The 23,597-nt window shown below is 55.2% G+C and overlaps 1 protein-coding gene across 3 annotated transcripts in view; it reads left to right on the top strand.

Annotated features, from left to right (window-relative positions):
• The window catches only part of COL5A3 (collagen type V alpha 3 chain), a 36,082-nt gene that overhangs the window by 971 nt on the left and 11,514 nt on the right, over positions 1-23,597 (top strand). Inside the window, exons 2-45 of one of the 3 annotated variants that reach the window (XM_045491834.1) lie at positions 3,112-3,270; positions 3,364-3,553; positions 3,629-3,785; positions 4,378-4,482; positions 4,802-4,957; positions 6,761-6,874; positions 6,989-7,135; positions 8,184-8,231; positions 8,305-8,346; positions 8,660-8,722; positions 9,089-9,163; positions 9,260-9,343; positions 9,526-9,582; positions 9,674-9,727; positions 9,922-9,975; positions 10,544-10,597; positions 10,679-10,732; positions 10,919-10,972; positions 11,317-11,361; positions 11,469-11,522; positions 11,705-11,749; positions 11,910-11,963; positions 12,116-12,160; positions 13,082-13,135; positions 13,230-13,274; positions 13,419-13,472; positions 14,960-15,004; positions 15,121-15,174; positions 15,317-15,424; positions 15,865-15,918; positions 18,844-18,897; positions 19,345-19,389; positions 19,646-19,699; positions 19,811-19,855; positions 20,229-20,282; positions 20,382-20,435; positions 20,526-20,579; positions 20,718-20,825; positions 20,990-21,079; positions 21,339-21,392; positions 22,206-22,313; positions 22,430-22,537; positions 22,634-22,687; positions 23,135-23,188. In XM_045491834.1, coding sequence (XP_045347790.1) covers positions 3,112-3,270; positions 3,364-3,553; positions 3,629-3,785; positions 4,378-4,482; positions 4,802-4,957; positions 6,761-6,874; positions 6,989-7,135; positions 8,184-8,231; positions 8,305-8,346; positions 8,660-8,722; positions 9,089-9,163; positions 9,260-9,343; positions 9,526-9,582; positions 9,674-9,727; positions 9,922-9,975; positions 10,544-10,597; positions 10,679-10,732; positions 10,919-10,972; positions 11,317-11,361; positions 11,469-11,522; positions 11,705-11,749; positions 11,910-11,963; positions 12,116-12,160; positions 13,082-13,135; positions 13,230-13,274; positions 13,419-13,472; positions 14,960-15,004; positions 15,121-15,174; positions 15,317-15,424; positions 15,865-15,918; positions 18,844-18,897; positions 19,345-19,389; positions 19,646-19,699; positions 19,811-19,855; positions 20,229-20,282; positions 20,382-20,435; positions 20,526-20,579; positions 20,718-20,825; positions 20,990-21,079; positions 21,339-21,392; positions 22,206-22,313; positions 22,430-22,537; positions 22,634-22,687; positions 23,135-23,188 — 3,260 coding nt within the window. Of the gene's footprint in view, positions 1-3,108; positions 3,271-3,363; positions 3,554-3,628; positions 3,786-4,377; positions 4,483-4,801; positions 4,958-6,760; positions 6,875-6,988; positions 7,136-8,183; positions 8,232-8,304; positions 8,347-8,659; positions 8,723-9,088; positions 9,164-9,259; positions 9,344-9,525; positions 9,583-9,673; positions 9,728-9,921; positions 9,976-10,543; positions 10,598-10,678; positions 10,733-10,918; positions 10,973-11,316; positions 11,362-11,468; positions 11,523-11,704; positions 11,750-11,909; positions 11,964-12,115; positions 12,161-13,081; positions 13,136-13,229; positions 13,275-13,418; positions 13,473-14,959; positions 15,005-15,120; positions 15,175-15,316; positions 15,425-15,864; positions 15,919-18,843; positions 18,898-19,344; positions 19,390-19,645; positions 19,700-19,810; positions 19,856-20,228; positions 20,283-20,381; positions 20,436-20,525; positions 20,580-20,717; positions 20,826-20,989; positions 21,080-21,338; positions 21,393-22,205; positions 22,314-22,429; positions 22,538-22,633; positions 22,688-23,134; positions 23,189-23,597 lie in introns of all 3 variants that reach the window. The other 2 variants (XM_045491833.1, XM_045491835.1) reach the window with 2 other exon arrangements.

The following is a 23,597-nucleotide window of genomic DNA, read 5'->3' as shown; positions in this document are numbered from 1 at the left end:
GGGCCTCGGGAGGGCCGCGGTGAGGGGCGAGGCGGGGCGGGGCGCGGGGCGGGGCGGGGCGGAGCGCGGGCGGGGGCGGAAGTGGAAGTTGCTCCCCCCAGCCGAGCGAGCTGCGGGTGTTTTTCCCGAGGAATTTCTCAGGGGCCCCAAGGGTCCCGGGGGCCGGCGGACGGGTGAGTCAGCGCTGACGCACGCCCAGCTGCGCGCTTTTGGCTGGACGCCGAGCTCCGCCCCACAGCGTTCGCGGTTGGGGGCGCCCAGGGGTTTGGGAAGGTTGTGGTCCCTCAAGTGGCATCCCTGGTCTGAGAGAGGCTGGGCTAGAGCCTCCTGGAAATCGCTCCCTAGGATGAGCTCAGTCCCCCAACACACACACACACACACACACACACACACCCCATCCTGCACTTTCTCACTTTCTCTGGAGTTCAGGGAGGTGCCTGTTCACGTGGATTATCCTAAATTGGCCTATGTCCCATTCCCATGCTGACGCATCCATACATTCGTGCCATCATAGGCATCCATTCAAAATATAAGCCCTCTGGGACACCCCAAAGTGAAACACCGGGGCCCACGCCCCAGGCAACCCCAGCAGCCACCCGCCACAGGGTCACAGCCTTTGTCACCCTCCTACACGTTCCAACTCTTGCACATGTGTGCACTGGTATCCACACAACACAGTCAGCATTCACAACCAGTCACCTGCTCGCCGACTTGTCCGTGCTCTCCCATGTGACCACAGTTCCCCATCTCAAGTGTCGCCTATTATAATCACGGACTCACCTGCGTGACCAGCTGGACTGTGACCTCACTGCCAGGAGATACCCACCCACACATCAAATAGCTGCACCTCGCTCTCCATTGTCGGCCAAATCCTTGGCCTATGCTGACAACGTGCTCAGCCATTCCCTGGTCCATACAGAGTCATGCACTTGCTTACACAATCTCATGTACACAGTAGCACCCACACCCATACCTGTGCTCTCCTGAACATCTGAGGAGATCCCAACCATGCCCCAGCCTAGTTAGGCCCTGCCTGCCTCCCTTCATATCCTAGACCCCATCCAACATCTTCCTGGGGCCCTGACCAGCACAGGAGAGAGAGTGGGGGAAGGTCAGGCTGGGTCCCTGACAGACCCCCACCCTCTGACCCTGCAGGCAGGACTCAATGCCTCTTGTGTGTCCCCTTGTCACAAAGCCAGCCATGAAAAGAAAGGGCAGTCAGTTTCTGAAAGGTCACTACAGAAGATATGCAAGATTGAAGCAAGAGACATTTGGGTTAGGTGCTGAGAAGGACTTTTTAAATGTGAGTGAGCAGCTGGTTGAGGGGACACCCATTCCTGCTGCATTGAGACAGGGGTCTGGGTGAGGGGAAAGCCTGGGAGAGCCACACTGTACGGGGTCGTGACTCTCAGCCCTCCCTTGGGCTCCAGCCTGGAGAGGGGGCAGCTGGGATGATCACTCCATGGGGGAGTGACCCTTGTGGTTGACAGAGCCTGGGAGCCCAGATCTTAGTCTCAGGGGACTGTAACCCAAATACCTCTTAATGACAGCCTAGCCAGAGAACAGGCAATTAGAGACGGGGCTGGTGGTGGCAGCAGCAGAACAGGGGTGTGTGTGTATGTGTGTGTGTGTGTGTGTGTGTGTGTGTGTGTGTATGGAGAGAGAGGGGGATGAGGAGAGTAACCCCTGCCAGATATGCGGTATATATGTATATGTATATCTATCTATCTATCATCTATCTATCTATCTATAGAGAGAGAGAGGGAGAGGGAGAGAGAGGAGGGACAGAGGGACAGAGAGACAGAGAGGAAGGAGAACCAATGAAGTACCAGGAGACACACAGAAAGAGCTAGGAAACAAGAGAGTGAGAGAGACAGACTGATTCAGAGTTGGATGCAGAGAAAGACCTGGAAAGACCAACACAGAAAGTGGGACAGAGAGAGGGCAGGGAGGGGGAGAGGAGAAAGACAGAACAGGAGGTTGGAGGCAAGAGTGAGCGGAGGCTGGAATAAGGGTCTGTAAATCTGGAGAATGAAGGTCTGACCCAGGAGGAGCTGGGATGGGGGTCCCTCATCCAAGCCCCTAACTCCCCCAAGTCTGGCCCCCCACCCTCACTCCCAATGGTGAGGTCAGTAGAACCGCCCCCAGGGTGAGGTCATGGACAGATTTGACAGAATCTGACTCCTGCCAAGAGGCTGGGTCAGGGGGTCAGTGGGACAGTCTGCTGGGGGGAGGGGAGAGCAGGCAGGGGCTTTGGGCCCAGAGGAAGCCCCCGCCCTCCCCTGCCCAAGCCATGTGGTTCCACTTAGCACTGGCCTGCTGTGTGGGGTGGGGCTGGTAGGATGGCCTGGATTACGATCTGGTTGGGCCAGACCAATTCCCTCCTTTGCTAGGATAAGAGGGATAGGGTCAGAGGGAGGAGGTCAGGAGGGATAGGGTCAGAGGGAGGAGGTCAGGAGGTTATTAGAGAGAGGCAGTCATCAGGAGGAGGTCAGAGAAGGTGATAAAATGGGGAGGTCACAGGTCAGATGGAGGAGACTGGGTTAGGCAGAAGGAGGAGGTCATGGGTGATGGTGATCAAGGAGGGGGTCAGAAGGAAGAAGTCAGGAGAGGTAGTGGTGAAAGGGAGTAGATCATGGGTGATGATCAGGGAGGAGGAATTCAGAGGAAGTGGCAGTCAAAGGAGGAGGTCAGAGGGAGGAGGTGGGGGAAACACACACTAGGAGCCCCCCCTCTCCAAGCGGGTTTCCCCTGGCAGGGGGCTTCAGGCTGGGAAGCAGCCCCAGGGAGTTGGTGCGGGGGAGAGCAGAGAGGGGGACAGTCTGGCTCTGGGACTCAGGCCAGGAAGCCTTGATTCATCCCAGAAGTAGGTCAGCTTTTTTTTTTTTTTCCCCTACCAAAAACCAAGCGGGGGGGTGGTGGGGAACAGGAGTCAATAGGCTGATGAGGCTGAAACAGCTGTGGGGTGGTGAGATGGGTCAGGTCCCGCTCCTGCTCCTTCTCTCTGACCCACAAACACCGTGGGGGGCTGAAGCCCCCAAACCTGAGCTACTCACATGGAGTCCTAGATTTGTTTTAACTGCCCTGCACCCCGGCTTCTCTCTACAGCAGACCCTGTGGATGTGCTGAAGGCCCTGGGTGTGCGAGGGGGCCAGGCTGGGGTCTCTGAAGGGCCTGGCTTCTGCCCCCAGAGGTCCCCGGAGGGTGACCGGGCATTCAGGGTTGGCAAGGCCACCACACTTGGCATCCCTACGTGGGAGCTTTTTCCAGGTGAGTCAGTGCAGGAGGGGTTGGGGGGGTCATCCTGGGAGCGTGGGTCTCTGCCAGGCCCTCTAAGCTGCCCCTTTCCCTCTGCCCCTTCAGATGGGCACTTTCCCGAGAACTTTTCCTTGCTGATCACTCTGCGGGGCCAGCCAGCCAACCAATCTGTCCTTCTGTCCATTTATGATGAGGGTGGTGCTCGGCAGCTGGGCCTGGCTCTGGGGCCAGCTCTGGGTCTCCTAGGTGACTCCTTCAGCCCCCTCCCCCAGCAGGTCAACCTCATGGATGGCAGGTGAGTATAGGGAAGGTTGGGGTCCAGAGAGAAGTGGGGTGAGAAGCACCCCCCACTGAGACTGTCCTCTTGCAGGTGGCACCGTGTGGCAATCAGTGTGGATGGCAGGATGGTGACTCTGGTGGCCGACTGTGAACCTCAGCCCCCCACGTTGGGCCAGGGGCCTCGATTCATTAGCACGTCTGGACTCACTGTGTTGGGAACCCAGGACCTCGGGGAGGAGACTTTTGAGGTAGGGATTCAGTGGTCGGGGAAACTGAGGCAGGGGACGGGAAGGCGTTTTGTCCAGCTTCACCCCAGGTCCAGGAAGCTGAGGAGAGGGAGTGGAATGCATCGCTGTGCATCTTGTGGTGCGTGAGATTGTAGAGCCACAAAACAACAGTACGTGATAGTGCATACTTGACTCGTGGTAGAATACGGTGGAGACGTGGGACTGTACTGGTTGCTACGATGGTGTGTGACTGTGTGTGGTTGTGATGTGTGTCCCCTCCAGGGGGCCAGGGACCACATTCATCTTGTTCCCCTCCTTATCCCCAATACCTTAAAGGGCACCTGGCACATATTAGGTGTCAGGTGCCTGGGGGCAAAGGAATAAATGTGCCTCTGATGGGACAGGTGTTGTAGGGTATGATTTATGGCTGTGATTTGGTGTGACCGTGACAGAATCTTCCTCCCTCTCAGAGGGATTGTGGGGGCTGTGGTGGGGCCACCCCCTCTTTATACTTATGGGGCCCTGGGTAGAGAAATAGCAAGCCTTGGTGCTTGGAATAGGGTGTCAGAGTCAGCCTGTGGCTTTCTTTCCCTGGCCCCCATCCTCTCCCCAGGGAGATATTCAGGAGTTGCTGATAAGTCCAGATCCTCAGGCTGCCTTCCAGGCCTGTGAGCGGTACCTTCCTGGCTGTGACAACCTGGACCCTATAGCCACAGGGGTAAGTGAGGGGTTTGTCCTGAGGTCAGGCTGCATCATCCCTGGATCCAGATCTCAGGAATGAATGAATTCTGACCCCTACCTGGGACTGAGTGACTCCTGCCCTCGAGAAGATCCTAGGCATGAGTGACCTTGATCTAAGTCACATAACTGAGTGATTCTTGGATCCAGATCGTATGCTTGACCCTAGGTCACAGGACTGAGTGAGCCCTGGGTTCAAAACATGGGACCAATGAGCCATGTGCCAGCGTGGTCCCAGATGACTGAGCCATGGGGGCTCCACTGAGGGGCTCTGGACCTGATGGAGGTCCTCTTCCCAGGCCCCCCAGGGTGAGCCAGAAACTCCAGCCCCTCGACGTAAGGGGAAGGGAAAAGGGAAGAAAAAAGGGCGAGGTCGTAAGGGGAAGGGCAGGAAGAAGAAAAAGAACAAGGAGACTTTGACCCCAAGCCTACCTCCTGGCTCCCTGGAGAACCAGGTAAGGGATCTGCAGCCACTCACCTCTGCTCTTTGACTGCCTGACCTCTGGTCTCTGATTCCTACTGACTGCTGGTACCTCATCCAAGTTCTATGCCTTTGGTCTCCAATCCCTGACCTTTGACTTGTCTCAGCTGACTGATAACTATGTCTGTGTGGCAGGGGGGCTGGTACTGTCTTATGAGCTTTCTCATCTCTGCTCCTCAATGTCCAATTTTTGGGGCTGGAGGAAAAGGGCAAACCCAGATGATTACCTTATATTAGGAGGTTCTTGATGGAGGCTACTGCTTAAGGGCAGCAATTAGCTGGAGTGAATAATGGGTTCATTAGTTAGAGTGTCATTGTTTGGGATTGATTGGTCTAGGTAACTGGTGAGGGTTATTCATTGGAGAAGTCTAATTGGGGGGCACTATTTGGCTTTCCTGATAGAGATTGCGGGTTGGGAGGTCACTAAAGGGAGATATTGATTGCGGTTGATGTTTGAGAGGTTCCTAAGTGGGGGTCATTGTTGGAAGTCATTGATAGAGACCACTGTTGGTGTTATTGTTGTCACTGGTTTAGGGTTAATGGGAAGGGGCCATTGATGGGGATTATTAGTTGGGAAGGAAGGTAGGTCGTCAGTAGGGGACCACTGATTAGAAGGCACTAGTGGGGTCACCAGTTATAGTCACCAGTTGGAGAAATGACTTTCAGGGGTCATGGATGAGATAATTGGTTTGGGAGTCCCTGATGGATTATTAGTTGGGAAGGCATTGATGGGTCACTGATTAGTGAAATTACTGTTTGGGGTCATTGGTGGGGTAGCAATATATGGGCTCGCTCATGGTTGCTTGTTGTTGGAGGATCACTGGTTAGGGGAATAATTGATTAGGGGGTCACTGGTAAGGCTCAGTAGTTGAGGGTCTACTAGCTAGTACTTGTTGTGGAGGGGGTCATTGGTTGGGGAGGTCACTGGATGGGAGAGTAAATGGTTGTAGTCATTGACTGCAGGGGCCGCTGATGGATCACTAGTTACAGGAATAACTAGTTATAGGAATAAAGGCCAGTGATGTGAGTTATTAGTTGGAGGGGTCATTGGTTAAGTCCCTTAGTGGGATCATTAGTCAGGGGATATTGATGGGGGTCATTAATTAGGGAGTCACTAATGGGCCCCTGGTTGTAGGAATCATTAGAGGTCATTAATGGGATTCATTAGCTGGTGAGTCACGGGGTAGGCATCCTTGGTGCAGGCCATTGGTTGGGGGAGAGTCACTGGTTACATTCCATCTGTTCTCACTGATGTACTAACTCAGTGGAGAGAAAGAAATGATCACTTCAGGCCCAGAAAAAGAACCCCTCCCCAACCCCTTCCTCAGGAAGGGCCTGGGCCTCTACTACCCTCTTTGTGCCTTTGACCAAATTTCTCTACAGCTGTCCAGGCCTCTCTAATTGTGGCCTGGCTGGCTGACCACTGAGCTCTGCCTTGGGAGAAGACATGTGGGGTGGGCTTCTTGGAGTCTGGCCCCGAGTACTGGACCTTGACTGTGGTTATCGAGCCAGCCCCACTCTGCCTTCTAGGTCTCCCAGACCTGACCCCGCCTGGCTCTTCTTCCACACAAGAGGCCTCCCCCTGCTGGCGGCTGTCCTGATCCAGTCAGAACACATTTGCCTCCATTGACCAGTCCCAGTCCCCTACCTTACACCCCGCTGATGGTTTTTTGGGGGAGTCCTCCTTTGTTTCCTTCCTCGGACTGGGCATTGCTGGGGGCGGGGGCAGGGTCTAGCTTCCCCTGGGGGACTGATACTTCTTCTGTCCCTGCTGCAGACCTCCACTGACATCCCCCAAACAGAGACACCAGCTTCAACTTTACCTCCGATTCCCACGCCTTTGGTCATGACCACCACTGTGACTATTGGCCACAATGTCACCATGCTAGAGGTCGGTGGGAAGTGGACGGGGCTGGAAGGGAAGGGAAGGGAAAGTCCTGGGAACTGGTGGCGGCAGACAATGAGGACATCAGGGACGAACTTGGGTCTGTCACAATGTTCTCAGGGGCCCCTGGACCCTGACAGTGGAACAGAACTGAGGACCCTGGAGACTAAGTTAGCCAAAGAAGACAAAGAAGGAGGTGGCCCTACCATTGTCCCTGTCTTCCGGGCAGCAGAGCAGCCGTCACAGACTCAGTTCCAGATTTTTTCTGTGAGTCTGAGTATTTGGGTGGGGGGGGGGGCGGGGAGGAGGTCCTGCCTGGAACCACATAGGACCACATTTTCTCTTTTGCCTTCTTTTAATCTTGCCTAGAATGCCTTCCCACCACCCCACTGTAGTTGCTAAATATTATCACTATGCTGATGTGACAGGAACTTCGCGAATGGATGGCTCTGTCTATAGAATTATGTGTTTGGCCTTTAGTCCAAGCGTGATGAGAAAGCTCTTGATCAAGCTCATGGAGCCTGATCGGACTTGGAGCTTTAAAAGCTCTTTCTGGCTGCTGAACAGCATATGGACTGTAGGGGGAGCCAGAGGGGCAGCAGGGAAACCAGTGGTCTGTGCAGCAAGAGCCTGGTGACCTGGAGCAAGGTGGTGACAGTGGGGACAGAAAGAAGTGGACAGATCTGGGCCTGTCTTACTACTGGAGATGGAGAAAGATGCGAGGATGACTTAGCCGATGCATGGTGGCACCTTTGAACAAGATGGGGACGCCTAAAGGAAGAGCGGGTGGAAAGCATCAAGGGTCCCATTTTGGATGTACTAAACTGGCAACCCCTGCTTGGCATCCAAATGGAGATGCCAAGTGGGTGATTGTTTAGAAGATTCTGGAGTTCAAGGGACATGGTCTAGGCTGGAGATAAAGACTTGGGAACCATCAACCGGAGGGATGCTACCTTTAGCCAAGGGATTGGACAAGATTGCTTCAGAAAATAGTGCAGACTGGGAAGGGTCCCAGGTTCTAGCCTTGGTATTGGGCAAGGGAGGAGGGGAATGCTCATAGCCAACCTACCCTGAGGGCTTGTTATGTGTCGACCATTGTTTTAATTTATTCTTCTTCCTGGGGGACATACACTGTTATCATTTGCCTACTGACTCTGCAGGTGAGGCCATAGGAGTCAAATAAATTGTTCCCTGTCACCAGATAGTGAGAGGCAGCTCCAGGATTAGGACCCCACAGCACACCCTGAAGTTCATGCTCTTCTCCTTGACCATGGTCAGGGCTCACATCTCTTTTCTGTTCATTCCCCTGCCCCAGGGTGCTGGAGAGAAGGGAGCAAAAGGGGAACCAGCAGTGATTGAACAGGTGAGGGGCCTGGGGCTAGGAGGAGGTGGAGAGGTCTAGGCTAGAACGGGGGTCACACTCATTTCTCCCTCAGGGACAGCAGTTTGAGGGACCTCCAGGAGCCCCAGGACCCCGAGTGAGTGATGACTGCACCCCCCTCTTCCTTTCTATTCTAGTTGGGGTATTTGAGACCCTGGGTGGAGGGTTGAGGTGTAACATTGCCATATCGTTAAAAGATTATTGCATATTTGAGGCTCAAAGGGTGAATCAAAATAGGGGTTGGGATGTAAAGTTGGGGGGTGGTATGGGTCAATATAGTACTGAGGGGCCAGGAATGGCTCGGTGATGGGTAAGGAGGTCTGCATGGGGTCAGAGTCAGTGGTGGGTCAGAAGTTGGCCTGGCTCGAGCTTTGCACTCCTTATGAACCTCTGTTCTCTGTCCCCAACAGGGGGTGGTCGGCCCCTCAGGCCCTCCCGGCCCCCCAGGATTCCCTGGAGACCCTGGTCTACCGGTAAGAGACTCCCTCTGGGTTGTATCCTTTTGGGGGGGTGAGGTTTGGGGCCATGTGGCCGCAGGTGGGCACGTGTATGTCTGAACATGGATCTGGGAGGCAGGGACTGAGGACACCACACCGAAGCTGGCACTGGCCCCACTTGCTCATCTCTCTTTCCATCTGTGAATTGTCACTCTGGCCCATGTCCTGTCTCTGGGGGTGTATCCCCTGCTTTTCTCCTTCCATCTGTCTCTATCCCTGAGTGTCCTTCATCTCTTTCTCCCTATGTCTCTGTCTCTCCCCTCTCCCCCTCTATCCCTATCTCTCATCTCTGTCTGTCTATCTCTCTGCCTCCATCCCCCTCTGTGTCTCTCCCTCTCTCAGGGTCCTGCTGGCCTCCCCGGAATCCCTGGCATCGATGGGATCCGGGGTCTACCAGGCACTGTGATCATGATGCCGGTAAGAGGGGGATAGGGTAGCACATCCTTGGGGGGTGTAGTCCTGACCCAGGAGGGGCCTCTCCTTGGGCCCCCCTCATGACTAGCTGCCCCCTAGTTCCAGTTTGCAAGCAGCTCCCTCAAAGGACCCCCAGTCTCCTTCCAGCAAGCCCAGGCGCAGGCAGTCCTGCAACAGGCTCAGGTGAGTGGAAGATAATCAGGGGACCAACGGGGGGTAATGGGAGGACATTGAGGGAATGACAGAGATGGGGATAATGGAGGCTAGTTGGGGGGCAGGTGGATGTTTGTCTCCTGAAGATGCTCTTTTGGAGGGTGTTGGGGTTTTGTGGGAGACCTGAGGATCTGTTTCCCCCATCTTTCCAGCTGTCTATGAAAGGTCCTCCTGGCCCGGTGGGGCTCACTGGGCGCCCAGGCCCTGTGGTGAGTAAGGAGCCTGTACAGAGGAGGGGGACACATCAGTGGAGAAGGGCAACCTCCCTCTAATTCCATTTCCCCATCTCTTTCCTCCAAGGGTCTCCCTGGGTATCCCGGTCAGAAAGGAGAGATGGGAGAAATGGGGCCACAGGTGAGACTGGTGGGGATGGGGCCAGGATTGGAGGGGAAGGGTCTTCTCCCGGAGCCACGGGATAAAGTGCTGTTTGAGGACAATGACAAAGGGGCTGAGGATACCTTTGCAATTGCTGCCCTTCCTAGAGAATGATTAAAAATAAGTCCTTTCTCCTTCTTGTTCTCCTTTTTCTTCCTCCTTTTCTCTCCTAGGGTCCCCGAGGCCTTCAGGGACCTCTTGGGCCCCCTGGCCGGGAGGGAAAGATGGTGAGTAACTCGTAAGTCTTTAGGCCATCCCTCATCTATCCCTCAACACCCAACAGGAGTCTTGGCTCTGTGCCCGCAGGGTCTGCTGGTGTCATTGGTGGGATAAGGGCACTGAGGACGGAGAATGGCAGCTCCACTGAGTTTGTCACAAAGGGATCTGGTCAGGTCACAGAGCCAAGGAGGACTTTCTAGAGAGAATGATGCTTGAACTGAGGTCTGAGGTATAACCAAGTAAACAGGAGAGGAAGGGCATTCCAGTAGAAGGAACAGCATGCGCAAAAGAAAAGACTGGTATACTGAGGGAGATGATGAGCAAGATAATTCCAGACAATTTTTAAATGCAGCGGGGAATGAAGAACTGGGACAATTAATGGAGACCGGAGATTTTAATTTTTGTGATCCTGGTGATGTGCACTCGGGGAAAGGGCCTGGAGATAAAGAACAGTGGACGGGTTTGAGATGTGTTTGGGAGGTTAAACTGGTACACAGAGAATCCCCCAGGATTCCTCATGAGGGAGGAGCTCAACAGACAGCGATAGGTGTCTTGATGTTGTCACCTCCCTGACAGGGCCGCTCTGGAGCAGATGGGGCCCGGGGCCTCCCAGGGGACACAGGACCTAAGGTAGGTGATAAGGTCAGGTTCGGGACTTGGAGGGACGGTTGGGTCGAGGATTCGGGGTTCAGGCGGTGTCTCTTTGTGCAGGGTGATCGGGGCTTTGACGGCCTGCCAGGGCTGCCTGGTGAGAAGGGCCAAAGGGTGAGTGTGTGAGGCCCCTCCTGCATGTCAAGCCTCCCAGTATTCAGGATGCCCTCCCCACCCCCAGGGTCAGAATCCCCATCCCCATGTCCGAGCTCTCATTCCTGTGCCGCATGTCCTTCCCTGGGAGGCTGGTCTCTACCCTCACATCTCCACTCTGAACGCCCCCCCCCCTCCTAACTCCAGGGTGACTTTGGCCATGTGGGGCAACCTGGCCCCCCAGGAGAGGATGGTGAGAAGGTAAGTTTGGGGAAGAGAGGGAATGGTTTAGAGTGAGAGTCAGAGAGGAATGGAGTCTTCAGGGGCCGGGATGAGAGGTGAGGGTCTGTGCTGGAGGGCCGGGGTCCTCAGTGGGGCTCAAAAAGATAGGCTGAGGGCTGGGAGCTAGGACCAGAGTTGGTAGGTGGGACTCAGGTTTGGGGTCAGGGGCCCGAACTGAATCACGTGTGCTCAGTCTGTTGGTTACTGCCTTACACTCTGGCTCTGGGATCCCCTGGAAGAGGTGCCCAGATGAGGGAAGGTGGTTTTCTGAGGGTTATACTCCCCACCACCCCCCTCACCGAGTGATGAATGCTTTCCCACAGGGAGCAGAGGGACCTCCGGGGCCCACAGGCCAGGCTGGGGAACCGGTGAGTACCAGGGCCCTCAGGCCCCTTTGCCTGGCCCAGGGGAGGGAGCCAGGACTCACGGGGCCTCAGAGCAGGGGTGCTGGAATAATGCTCCTACCTCCTTGCAGGGCCCCCGAGGACTGATCGGCCCTAGAGGCTCCCCTGGTCCCCTGGGACGCCCGGTGAGACTGTCGCTATCTGTCTACCTCTCTGCTTGTCTTCCTCTCACCTCTGTCTCCTCTGCGTGCCCATTTCTGTTACCTGATTTCACTGCCTGCTCATCTTCCCACCTGTACCTCTCGGTGTCTCAGACTCAGGCTCCTGTGTGGTATCTGCCCGGGTCTCACACCCTCTCCTCCCCCAGGGTGTACTTGGGATTGATGGTGCTCCGGGAGCCAAGGGAAATGTGGTACGTGTCCCGCCTTCTGACCCCTGGCGCTTTCTGATGCGCTGACCCCGTGGCCATCTGTCCATATCCCTGTGCACTCCCCTGGCCCCCTTGTCAACTTCGCTGGCACTTCCAAGCTGGGGTCCCTTCCAGAGCCACAGCACCCCCACTTTCTCCCCAGGGTCCTCCGGGAGAACCAGGCCCTCCAGGACAGCAGGGAAATCCTGGATCCCAGGTTTGAGCTATCGATTTCAATAACCGGGGTTTGACAGTAGTCGGCCATGGTCATAGACCCCTCCCAGCCTCCCCACTCCCCAGCTCATTGCTCATTTCTCATGTCTTCCTTCACCTTCCTTTTTTTTTTTCTTTCTTTCTTTATGTCCCCAGGGACTCCCTGGCCCCCAGGGGCCCATTGGCACTCCTGGGGAGAAGGTGAGTGACAACCCCACCTACCACCACCTTCTCCTGTCTTCTTCCTTCAATTCTGCTGCAGGAAAAGCTTCCCACCAGGGCCCTGTGGTTAGCCCTGGATAATGGTGAATCGCAACAATCCTTCAGCAAGCTGAGAGTTAAAAAAAAAAAAAAAAAAAAAAAAATCACTGACGGGAAAGGGTTGATTGGGAGAAACGGAAATAAGGGCACATTGTCAGGGTTTAGGGGAACCCACAGAAGCCACCGTCATCAAAAATATTAGCGAGATCCATGGGCCAGGAAGGCCTTTCTCTGGGGTCCTGTGGTGTCATCTTTATTCCCCGGCACATGTGTTCCCTCTCCCTCAGCAGACAGGCTTTTTCCTGCACGTGTCTTTGTCCACCCCCCGCCAGTCCCGTTTCTGCACGATTTATCACCATTTCAGCCCCCAGCTCCGCATGGCCTGATAGTTTCTTTACCTAAACCCACCTGATCATAGTTCCTATGAAGTGAGACGTCGCTTGCCTCAAATTTTCAGAAGAAAATGATTGGTTTAGTCGGACCCAGTGCCTGCCTCTGGACCTATCAACTATTCGCAGAACACAGGGGGTCACCTCATGCCTGCCTAGGCCCACCTCTCTCAGATGAAGGTGGAGGCACTTCTAAAGAAAGGGGTATAGCTGGGGAGTCCCCCAGCCCAACGTGTTCCTCACCCTGTTTTTACCTCCTTTGTCTCCACTCTCCCAGGAGTGAAGGATTTCTGAGGCTCAGAGAGGGAAAGGGGCTGGCCCAGGGTCACTCAGTAAGACTGGGCAGAGCTAGGGAGAGGTTTCGTAGCCTGTGGGGTGTGCTTGTTCTGTGACCTTGATGTCGCTGCATGTCTGAGCAGGGCTGTTCTTGGTGGGATGCCAGACTGAGACTCTGTGTCTCTCCCTACTGTAGGGCCCCCCTGGAAACCCAGGTATTCCAGGCATTCAAGGATCGGATGGCCCTCCGGTGAGAAGTGGGTGCTGGCAGAAGGAGGAAGGAGAAGGGGGAGGCTTGGGAATTTGGATGGTAAATCCAGGTCCCTGACAACTTCTTTCCCCAGGGTCACCCAGGCCCTGAGGGTCCCACAGGAGAGAAAGGGGCCCAGGTGAGTGGCCTGGAGAGAGGCCGGGTTGGGGATGAGGGTTGGTAGGGCAGGGCCAGGAGTCAGGGGCTCATGAGGAGAGGAATGAGGGCACTGGTAACATGGAGGGGGAAGGACAGGACGGCACTGATCTTCTCTCCATCCCAGGGTCCACCAGGGTCAGCAGGACCCCCGGGCTATCCTGGACCTCGGGGTGTGAAGGTAGGTGATGCTTGGGGCGCATAAGTAGGGGTGATTCATTGGCATGAGCTCCAGGGAACCAGCTTCATGGTAAACCTGTGCACATGTGCTGAGAGGTATCGATCTGCAGGAAAGGTGTGGTGGGAGTGGGGTTTCAATCTGAGTGACAATATGTAGAAATGTGTGTGTTACCTGGAGCTGAACAGCCAAAGGGAGGTACCGTCATGTAGTTATCACCTTGTAACTGAGAATAGTTAGGCCCATGAAGGGCCTAAGCTCAGTCCAGATCAGCACTCTGTAGTGAAGCAGACAGTTTATGTCTTACCTCAAGCCCAGGGCCATATGATCTTCAAGCACAGAAATGCTGGGATAAGCCAAGAGCCGTACTGTTGACCGAGGGCAGGGACGTTGGACTTCACATTTGTATGAGTCCAGTCACGTTGTAGCCAAGTATGGTACCTGTGGTCTGAGAACAGAGTTTGGTGGTAGCCAAGAGGCACTTGTCACATTTTTGCACTGGAGGTAAGCTCAGTTATCTCCGAGCCAAGGAGGTGGTTCCATTGCAGCTGGCCACAGAGTCCTATGGGTGGCCAAAGTCAGAGTTATGTTGTAACCAGCCATAATTATAGAGAGCGAGTTGAAGGCCATGTTGTAGCTGAGTCTAGTTTCGTTGTAGCCAGGGTCAGAGAATCACGGTAGCCAAGCTTGGTTACACTGCAGTCAAAGGAATTGCCCGGAGGCAGGCGAGGGTCAAAATACTTGTACTGTATTTAAGTACAACTTCATTGTCGTCTTGGAGCTCAGTTAAACCTTGTGTCTCTGCGGCTGGAGACGGTCATGCTATCGTCAAAACACGGTTATGTTGTAACCAAGTGCAATTTCATTACAGTCTCTGAGCTCAGTTACACGTGTCTTTCTGTGGCTGGAGACAGTCATGCTATTGTCAAAACACAGTTAGGCTGTTTCCAAGTGCAATTTCTTTATAGTCTCTGAGCTCAGTCACGTTGTAGCCAAGTGCAGTTTTCACTGCAACCCAAGCCCGGGGTTTGGGCACCTGGGCTTGAACTGAGCAGCCTTGGTGTAGCTAAGCACAGACTGGCTTTGTTGCCAGGCACAGAGTCGCATTGTAGCCAGCACAACGGGGAACATTCCTTTGCCTTTAGAATGAGACTGGGGCCTGGAATGTTCATCCTCATTCTCCCGCCAGAAGGAACTGTGGACACTGTGTCCCCGGGAGATTGGAATCAATTACTCGGAAATTTGGCCTTCCCTGCACACCCCCACACAGATGACCTTGGGAGGCTGCCAGTGGGAAGAGGGGCGGAGAGGCAGCCTCTTGCACACCACACTAGCAAGGCTTTGGAGAAGGGTCATTTCCTCCGAGGCTGCCCCCTTCCACTCGTGTCCAATATCCTTTTGGGACTGTCCTGACTGTTTTGGGACAGGGAACTGAGTTGGAAGGCCCTTCTGAAGCAGGAGAGGGACTGGAGGTCTCTTTTGTTTTTCAGGGTACCTCTGGCAACCGTGGCCTCCAGGGGGAGAAAGGAGAGAAGGTGAGAAGGAAGGGGAGTCCTGGTTGAGGGGAGCCCTAATAACGGGCTTCTGGCTGTGTCCCTTCCCTGAAACCCTGACCTCTGACCTCGGGCCTCTAACACTCTCTCTCCCCCAGGGAGAGGATGGCTTCCCAGGCTTCAAGGGCGATGGGGGGCTTAAAGGAGATCGGGTAAGATGATTTCCAGATGAGGGATCTAGTGGTCCTGGGGAGTTTGGGGAAGACATTGGTGGGGGTGGGGGTGCTCGGGCTAAGACAGGGAGCTGGAGGCGGCCGGAGTGACACAGGGCCTGATACCGCCTTTCTATTGCAGGGACCCCCCGGGCCCCCCGGTCCTCGGGGAGAAGATGGTCCCGAAGGGCTGAAGGGGCAGGAGGGGCTGGCCGGCGAGGAGGGGCCCCCAGGCTCAGCTGGGGAGAAGGTAAATGGACCGTGGTCACCCTCTCCAGTCTACCCTGCAGCTTCCCATCCTGCAGCGAAGGTGTTCCCTGGCCCTTTGCCTTCTGCCCTTGGCTGTTTTGTCTCCAGCCTCAGGAGACTGCTACCTCGCTTACCGTCTCTGATTCCTTCACTCATCATGATAGAGAGATTGCACATACTACATTATCTGATTTTTATCCCCACCGCGGGCCACGGGCATTTTTACCCCCATTTTGCAGACAAAGAAACTGAGGTTCGCAACAGAATTGAATGGAATGAGTTGCCCAAAGACATGCCTGTAGCAGGCAGGAGTCAAGACTTGAACTCATGTTTCCCTGAATTCTACGCTGTTGTCCCGGCCCCCTGTCCCAGCCATCCTGCCCTTTCTTTCCTGATCCTCAGGGTTCAACTCCTGACCTTTGTCCCATAATTTTTCTGCAGGGCAAGCTGGGGTTGCCAGGTCTCCCAGGTTACCCAGGACGTCCAGGCCCTAAGGTAAGAAGCTAAGGGGTTAGGGGTGGGCCAGGGCAGGACTCAGAGACTAATCAGCATCTGGAGGGCCAGGCTGTGGTCTGGGGGACTGAGCCATCCACCCCACGGGTCACTGAGAGACGGCGAAGACGTGAGCTTTCGCATCAGACTTGGGTTCAGATACCGACCCCTTACCTGCTAAGTGACCTTGGTCAAGTCTCTTGAACCCACTTGCTTGTTGCAAAATGGAGATCCTGTATTTGTCTCATCAACTTGATTATAGTAACATTGATAATTTTGGTAATCAAACTATAGGATCCTTCTTATTTGGTGTGATTGAGGTCGGTTCAAAGTCAGTAAGGAGGAGAATCACAAAAAATACACATCTGACCTCTCTCTCCTCCCTCTCTGCCCCTCCCCCACTCATGTTCACGCACACACTCTCTCTGTCTCTCAAGATAAATAAACTAAAAAAACAACACACACACACACACAAAACAGAAATGGCCTCCTAAATGACTCAGTCAGTGAAGCGTCTGACTCTTGATATTGGCTCAGGTCATGACCTCATAGTTTGTGAGATCGAGCCCCACATCGGGCTCTGTGCTGACAGTGTGGAGCCTGCTTGGGATTCTTTCTTTCCCTCTCTCTCTCTCTCTTTCCTCCTTCCCCTCCCCTGCTCCTGCTCTCTCTCTCTCTCTCTTTCAAAATAAATAAACTTTAAAAAATACATATTTGACATATCTTGAATTATAACACATTAAAATGCACTTATATAAAATGTGCGTTTGTTTTGCCAATGTTTTGATGGATGAGGCTGCTGATTAGACATGTATTTCTGCCTAAACCACACCCTCATTACATCACTGATGATTTATAGTGTGGGTTTATATAAAATGAAGCAGAAACTTGGGCACTTGGGAAGAGAGCTGAGTGCAGAATCCTTCCAGAGTGCCACAGTTTGTCATTTCCATCTGGCAGTCATCTTATGCGTGCCTAACTTGACAGTGACTTTTTTTTTCAGTGACTTCCCTCTCTATAGAGAGTCTTTTCCATTTGACTTAGGTTCAATAGATGTCTTTTTTTTTTTTTCCATTCTTCATTCCATCCATTCACTGAGTCACATGACTCCAAGAGCAGGGGCAACTGACATAAACCGATTTGGGAGGAAAACTCAAGGCACCGTAACTTAGAATAGAACTCAATCTGCTGGAGCAGAAGTTCATGGGAGTTAGAGCAAAGCCTCCTAGCCACGACCAGTCTGTGTGTTTTGGGCATCGCGTGCTACACGGCAGAAGGCATGGTGTGTTGGTTGAGTTGAGGTGCCTTAGCCAGTGTCAGGGTCTTAGCGCTGTAACAAAAATACTTTAGATCGGGGGGGGGGGAGGGGCTGAAATAACAGAAATTTATTTCTCACAGTTTTGGATGCTAGAAGTCTGAGACCAAAGATTTAGCATGGCAGTGGGAGAGAAAGAGAGACAAGGAGAGGGAAGAAGGGAGGGAGAGAGAGACAGAGAGACCTAGACTCCTTTTCTTTTTAAAGTTTTTCTCATTTTATTTATTTTAAAGAGAGAAGGTGGGGCAGAGGGGCAGAGGGAGAGAGAGAGAGAATCCCAAGCAGGCTCCACACTGTCAGCGCAGAGCCCGAGATGGGGCTCGGACTCACGAACCGTGAGATCATGACCTGAGCCAGTCAGATGCTTAACCGACTGAACCACCCAGGCGCCCCTCCAAATGACCATTCTTCAACATAGGGCTTCAACGTATGAATTTTGAGGGGACACAAACATTCAGTCCATAGCAGTCAGTGATAATCAGCATGAATGATGACAGCTGATATTTCATAAGCACTTACTATGTGCCACACACAGTGTAAAATGCTTTCTATTCATTTTTCTGTTTAATCCTCACCAGGGACACCTGGGTGGCTTAGTCAGTTAAGCGCCCGACTTCGGCTCAGGTCATGATCTCATGATCCGTGAGTTCGCGTCCCACGTTGGGCTCTGTGCTGTCAGATCGGAGCCTGGAGCCGGCTTCGGATTCTGTGTCTCCCTCTCTCTCTGCCCCTCCCCTGCTCATGCTCTGTCTCTCTCTGTGTCTCAAAAAATGAATAAACATTAAAAAAAATTTTTTTTTAATCTTCACCAAAAACTTGTGAGGGAGGTATCATTGGTGTCCCCAGGCTACAAATGAGGAAACTGATGCTCAGAGAGGGTAGGCCATTTGTCCAGGGCCACACAGCTAATCCAGTGGGGGGTCTGGGATTCAAAACATGGTGAGGAGCGGGAGGGGATAGCAGAACCTGTGATGTGTTCCTCTGTGGGGACGGGGGAGGATGCCTCCAAACGGGCAGGACAGCATGGACTGGGGTCAGTCAGTTAACCAATATCCAGTAAGCCCTGACTGTGTACCAGGTTGAGGGGATTAAGATCAGGAGATCAGAGCACCATGTCAGAGCAGAGAAAACAGACAACGGATGAGTAAGCAAGTGAACAAGGTCATTTCAATATAAATATTATGGGAAAACAAAATAGGACAAGGTGACAGAGGGTGACTTGGAAGACGTAGTGGTCAGGATGGTGGCAGAAGGCTTCTCTAAGGAACTGACATGTAAATGAGATCCAGACGATAGGGATACCTGCCTGTGTGGGGACCTGAGAGACGAGCATTTTAGACGAAGGAAGCAGCCAGTGCAAAGGCCCTGAGGCAGGAGTGTACTGGTGTGCCTGAGTAGCATGGAGGAGGCCAGTGTGGCTGAAGTGGAGGGAGCAAGGGGTGAGCGAGGGGTAAGAGGAGGGCAGAGGGCTGCTTGGGAGGAGGATGGGCCTGGAAGGACCAAAGGAACTTCTGGAAAGGACGGAGTGGCTGAAGGGTGAGGGGTCAACTTTGCTGACCACCCACTCCACAACCACCACCCCCCATCTTTTCTCTCTGTTTCTCTCAACTCAGGGATCTACTGGCTTTCCTGGGCCGCTGGGACCATTAGGAGAAAAAGGGAAGCGGGTGAGTCTGGGGGCCGGGGGAAGGGTAGGGCTTATTCGGGGGAACACGTGCAGCTCTGCACGGCAGCGGGTAGGCCCCCGTAGCTAAGCCTGGAAGCACTTGTCTGCATGCATATTCCCATCTGCGGTGCGGGGCACAGGTAGGTGTGACCCCACCTCGCGTTACTGTGCGTGAGTCTGCGTGTACGGGTGCCTCTCGGTGTAGATCAGATGGGGTCTGGGTGTTACAGCCTGTGGGCCTGCGGTAAACAAGGACATAAGCCTGCATGCACGTGCGTGGCCGTGGACATAAACGTGCGTAGGGGTGTGTGTGTGTGTGTGTGTGTGTGAAAGGCTTGTGAAGAAATGTACAGCAGGTGCCTTTCTGGGTCTGTGCCCGGTTGTGTGTGTTTCCCGTCTTTGTGCCATAACTGTCTTCTGCTTCCCCGTCACCTGATTTGTTCTCCAGGGCAAAGCGGGGCAGCCGGGCCTGGAAGGAGAGCGGGGGCCACCAGTAAGAAGAGTGAATGCTCCCCTATCCTGCTGGGCCTTGGGGGGCAGGGCTGCGAGGAGGGGCTGCAAGAGGAGAGGCGGGGGGTGGGGGGGCGGGAATCGTGAGCGGGCAGGGCAGAGCGTCTGGGGTCTGGGTTATGTCCGTGTCCCTGGTGGGGCAAGGAGGGGTCACGACGGGAGGCGGCCCAGACGAGTCGGGCTTGTCTCCTAGATTCCCGCACCCTCTCACTTCTCATCTTTGCTTCTTTGCTACTCAGGGCTCCCGTGGAGAGAGGGGCCAACCGGGTCCCACCGGGCAACCGGGCCCCAAGGTATGGGCTGGGTGGGTGATCGGGCCCTCGTGTGGGCCCCCCCGGCCCGGGCTCCCCCGGCCCTCCCTGTGAGTTTGTCCTGCAGCCTGAATCCCATCCACTCTGTCCTAGGGTGATGTGGGCCAGGACGGGGCCTCTGGGATCCCTGGGGAAAAGGTGAGTGTGTGTGTGTGTGTGTGTGTGTGTGTGTGTGTGTGTGTGTGTGTTTCGGGATAGGAGACGAACCCAGGAGGTGGTTAGGGTGCAGTGGAAGGAACGCAGCCTCTGAAGTCCGGAGCTGTGAGTTCAAGCCCTAGCTCTGCCACTCAGCTGCTGCGTGACCTTGGGCGAGTCACTCCACCTCTCTGGGCCTCAGTTTCCCCCTCTATAAAATGGGAATAACCACAAAGGGCTGCAGTGACAATTGGAATGAATGACTGCGGGTGCGTGTTTGGCCCCCTGCCCGGCATGCAGAAAGCACTCCGCGTGCTCGGTATGTGGGGCTCGGGGGGCAGGAGGGATGAGACCGTGGCTTCTGGTTCCATTTCAGGGCCTCCCAGGTCTGCAGGGCCCTCCTGGATTCCCCGGGCCAAAGGGTCCCCCTGTAAGTGCGTGCACCCTGGGTGGGGGGGGCCCGGAGGGAAGCCAGGGAGTGGGGAGACTCCTTAGTGCCGTCTCATCTCCCTCCCACCCTGCTCCCCAGGGTCCCCAGGGGAAGGACGGGCGTCCCGGGCACCCTGGACAGAGAGGAGAACTGGTGAGTGGCCCCTTGACTTCTGACCCCTCACCCCCTGAGGCTCTCTGGTTCTCTCTCCCATGTGACACCCCTTTAAATTTTTCTCCCCAGGGCTTCCAAGGTCAGACAGGCCCACCTGGACCAGCTGGTGTCGTGGGTCCTCAGGTCAGAAGGGAGCCCACAGGTCTTTCCAGTTTTGCAGATATTTCGGGGGGAGGTGCATCTCAGACAGACCTCCCCCCCCCCCCCACCGCCCCCGACCCCGGGCGGCCTCCATTCAAGAGAAGCTTCCTTCCTCTCCAGGGAAAGACAGGAGAAGCGGGACCTCTGGGCGAGAGGGGCCCCCCAGGCCCGCCTGGACCTCCGGGTGAACAAGGTCTTCCGGGCCTGGAAGGCAGAGAGGGTGTCAAGGTGAGACCCTACCCCCTAAGAAATCTGGCTGAGTGGCCCCAGAGATTGGCCCCATGCCACCCCAAGGCTCAGAATCAGCTCCGTGGGGGAGGGGCCCAGATTCACAGAGGGGGAAGCACCTCCGCACCTCTCTGGAGGCTGACCTTCCCCCTGCACTCCCGTAGGGAGACCTGGGGCCACCCGGGCCCCTTGGGAAGGAAGGGCCGCCTGGACCCAGGGGCTTCCCCGGCCCCCAAGGAGCCCCTGGGGACCCCGTGAGTATTCTTTGGAACCCCTCCTAAATGTGCCTGGCCGGCCTGTGAAGCAGAGAAGGAAAGGGGGGCTCGGGGGGAGGGACATGGTGATGGCATCCCGGGTGCGGTAAAGGAATCATAGCTGGAGGGACCTAAAGGAGAGAGACCCCTGACCTTCAGTGCTCAGGAGGAAGGTGGGACCTGTGAGCCCCCAGAGTGAAGACAGGACCTGGGCCACACCCTTGGGGGGGTCTCTTGACTGAATCATCTCCTCCCTCAGGGACCTATTGGTTTAAAGGGTGACAAAGGCCCCCTGGGCCCCGTTGGAGCCAATGTAAGTGTAACCCCATCTGCTGGGTGGGGGGCAGTGTGTGTGTGTGTGGGGGGGCTTGGGGCATCTGGGAAGCTGGGCATCGCTATGATTAAGTCCACTATTTTGGGTGTCAGACAGGCCTGGGTCACCCTCGTGACCTCAGTTTTCTCATCTGTAACACAGCCCCGCCCCACAGACTGTAAATCTCAGTGAGATGATCCGTCTGACACGTACTTACCTGCATGCCAGACATCAACATATAAAAACCTGCCTTCTCCTGAAGCTTCTGTTCTAGTTGGTGATGAATGACACAGAGAAGGGGGAGTAGGGAGAGAGCAGTTGAAATGGGTTGGTCAAGGAAGGCCCCCTGAGAAGCTGACATTTGAGCTGAGACCTGAAGGAGGTGAAGGAGGAGCCATGCGGATATACAGGGGAAGGGTGTTCCAGGCAGAGGGAATAGCATGTGCAAAGGCCCTGTGGTTGGGGTGTGCTAGCATGTTGGAGGAAATGCTGAAGAGGCCTGTGTGACTGGAAAGAAGTGAGGACGGGTGAGTGGGAGGCGGAGAGGGCAGGAGGTGATGAGGCAACTCGTGCAGAGCCTTGTGGGCTACCAGGAGGACTTCGCATTTGCCCTGAGTGAGGTGGGAGCCGTGGAGGGCTGTGGGCAGAGGGACATGTGTACCCTGACTCAGGTGTCCCTCTGGCCACTGTGCGGAAGGGAACAGATGGATATGACGCTGGTTAACTACCTACCTCAGTGCCTGGTGGCTTGAAACCCCCTCTATCCATGAGAACTTTTGCTATTTTTCCCACACTTCTCACCCCTGTTTCCAGGGCCCTCCTGGGGAGCGGGGTCCTGTGGGCCCGGCAGGAGGCATGGGGCTTCCTGGCCAAAGTGGAGGCCAAGGCCCTGTTGGCCCTGCAGGCGAGAAGGGGTCCCCGGTAAGTGCCTGCCTGCTACAGTCCTCAAGCATCCTCAGGACCCAGCACCCCCCACATCCCCGGACCTTCACCTCTGCCCTGGCCCCTGACCATCCCCTCTTCCACTCCCCCATCAGGGCGAACGTGGCTCCCCTGGCCCCACCGGCAAAGATGGGATCCCAGGGCCCCTGGGGCTTCCTGGACCGCCGGGAGCTGTTGGGCCTTCTGGCGAGGATGGGGACAAGGTGAGTTCACGGACACAAGAGCTCGTGGAGGAGGGGCTGGGGGGCTCAGGGTAGGGAGAGGCCATGTTGGTCCTCCCTCACCTGTTTCCTCTGCAGGGGGAAGTGGGTGCCCCTGGCAACAAAGGGAGCAAAGGCGATAAAGGGGATGCGGTGAGTGTGGGGGCCAGTGAGGGAGGTGGGCCTGGGGGAAGGCAGAGGGATGTGAAGGATGAGGGGGATAGCTGGGACCCCAGGAGAATGGGAAGGGTGCTGAGATGGCTACCCTCTCCTCTCCCTTTCCTTGGTGGCCATCTTTCTGTCTGTGACTCTGCATGGCCCTGGGGCATCACCTCCCCAGCTTCCCTCTAGGACCTTCAGCCACAGCGTCGCATCTGTGAGCCAGCTCAGTCCCTGGAGGGACTTCTGGGGAAAAGTCCTAGTGATCCAAGCATTGGACGATGTCTGTATCTGATCCCACTTGTTGGTGGCTAGGACGACAGGATTGTGGGGGAAGCAGCTCTTGCTTCCTGGTGGGGGCAGTGGGAGGCAGTGAATGTCATCTTGAACGCGCTCCCAATCTTGAATTTGAGGTGTTTTTGGCTGTGTTCCCTCCCCCAGGGCCCGCCTGGACCAACAGGGGTACGGGGTCCCGTGGGACACCCAGGCTCCCCGGTGAGTGCTCTTGGCTTTGTGGCCATTGCCTGGATCCCAGATGGGAAGGGACAGCGTCCTCCACCATGACCCAGACCCAAACTCAACCCCACCCCTACCCCTCTGTGATGACACCCAACAGGAACTCATCCCAGAGTCTGGCTCAATCCCAACCTCAACCTGAACCCTGAAGGGCATCGCAGTTCCAGTCTCAACCCCACTTATGACCTGAACCTCAATCCCAGCTTAAACTTTATCTTCAAATCTGAGCCTTGACCCAGTCCTACCCTGAAGCCCAACTTTGACCCACCCTCCAGTGCTGACCCCAAACCTGGACCCAAACTTTGAATCTGACTTTGGCCCCAATGTCAAGCCCGACCCTAAATTTCACCTCCACCTCGTCGGAACACTGCTCATGACCTTGACCTCA

This window comes from Leopardus geoffroyi, chromosome A2, assembly GCF_018350155.1.
Source record: "Leopardus geoffroyi isolate Oge1 chromosome A2, O.geoffroyi_Oge1_pat1.0, whole genome shotgun sequence".
Taxonomy (NCBI): domain Eukaryota; kingdom Metazoa; phylum Chordata; class Mammalia; order Carnivora; family Felidae; genus Leopardus; species Leopardus geoffroyi.
This window is presented reverse-complemented; position numbering and strand designations above follow the sequence as displayed.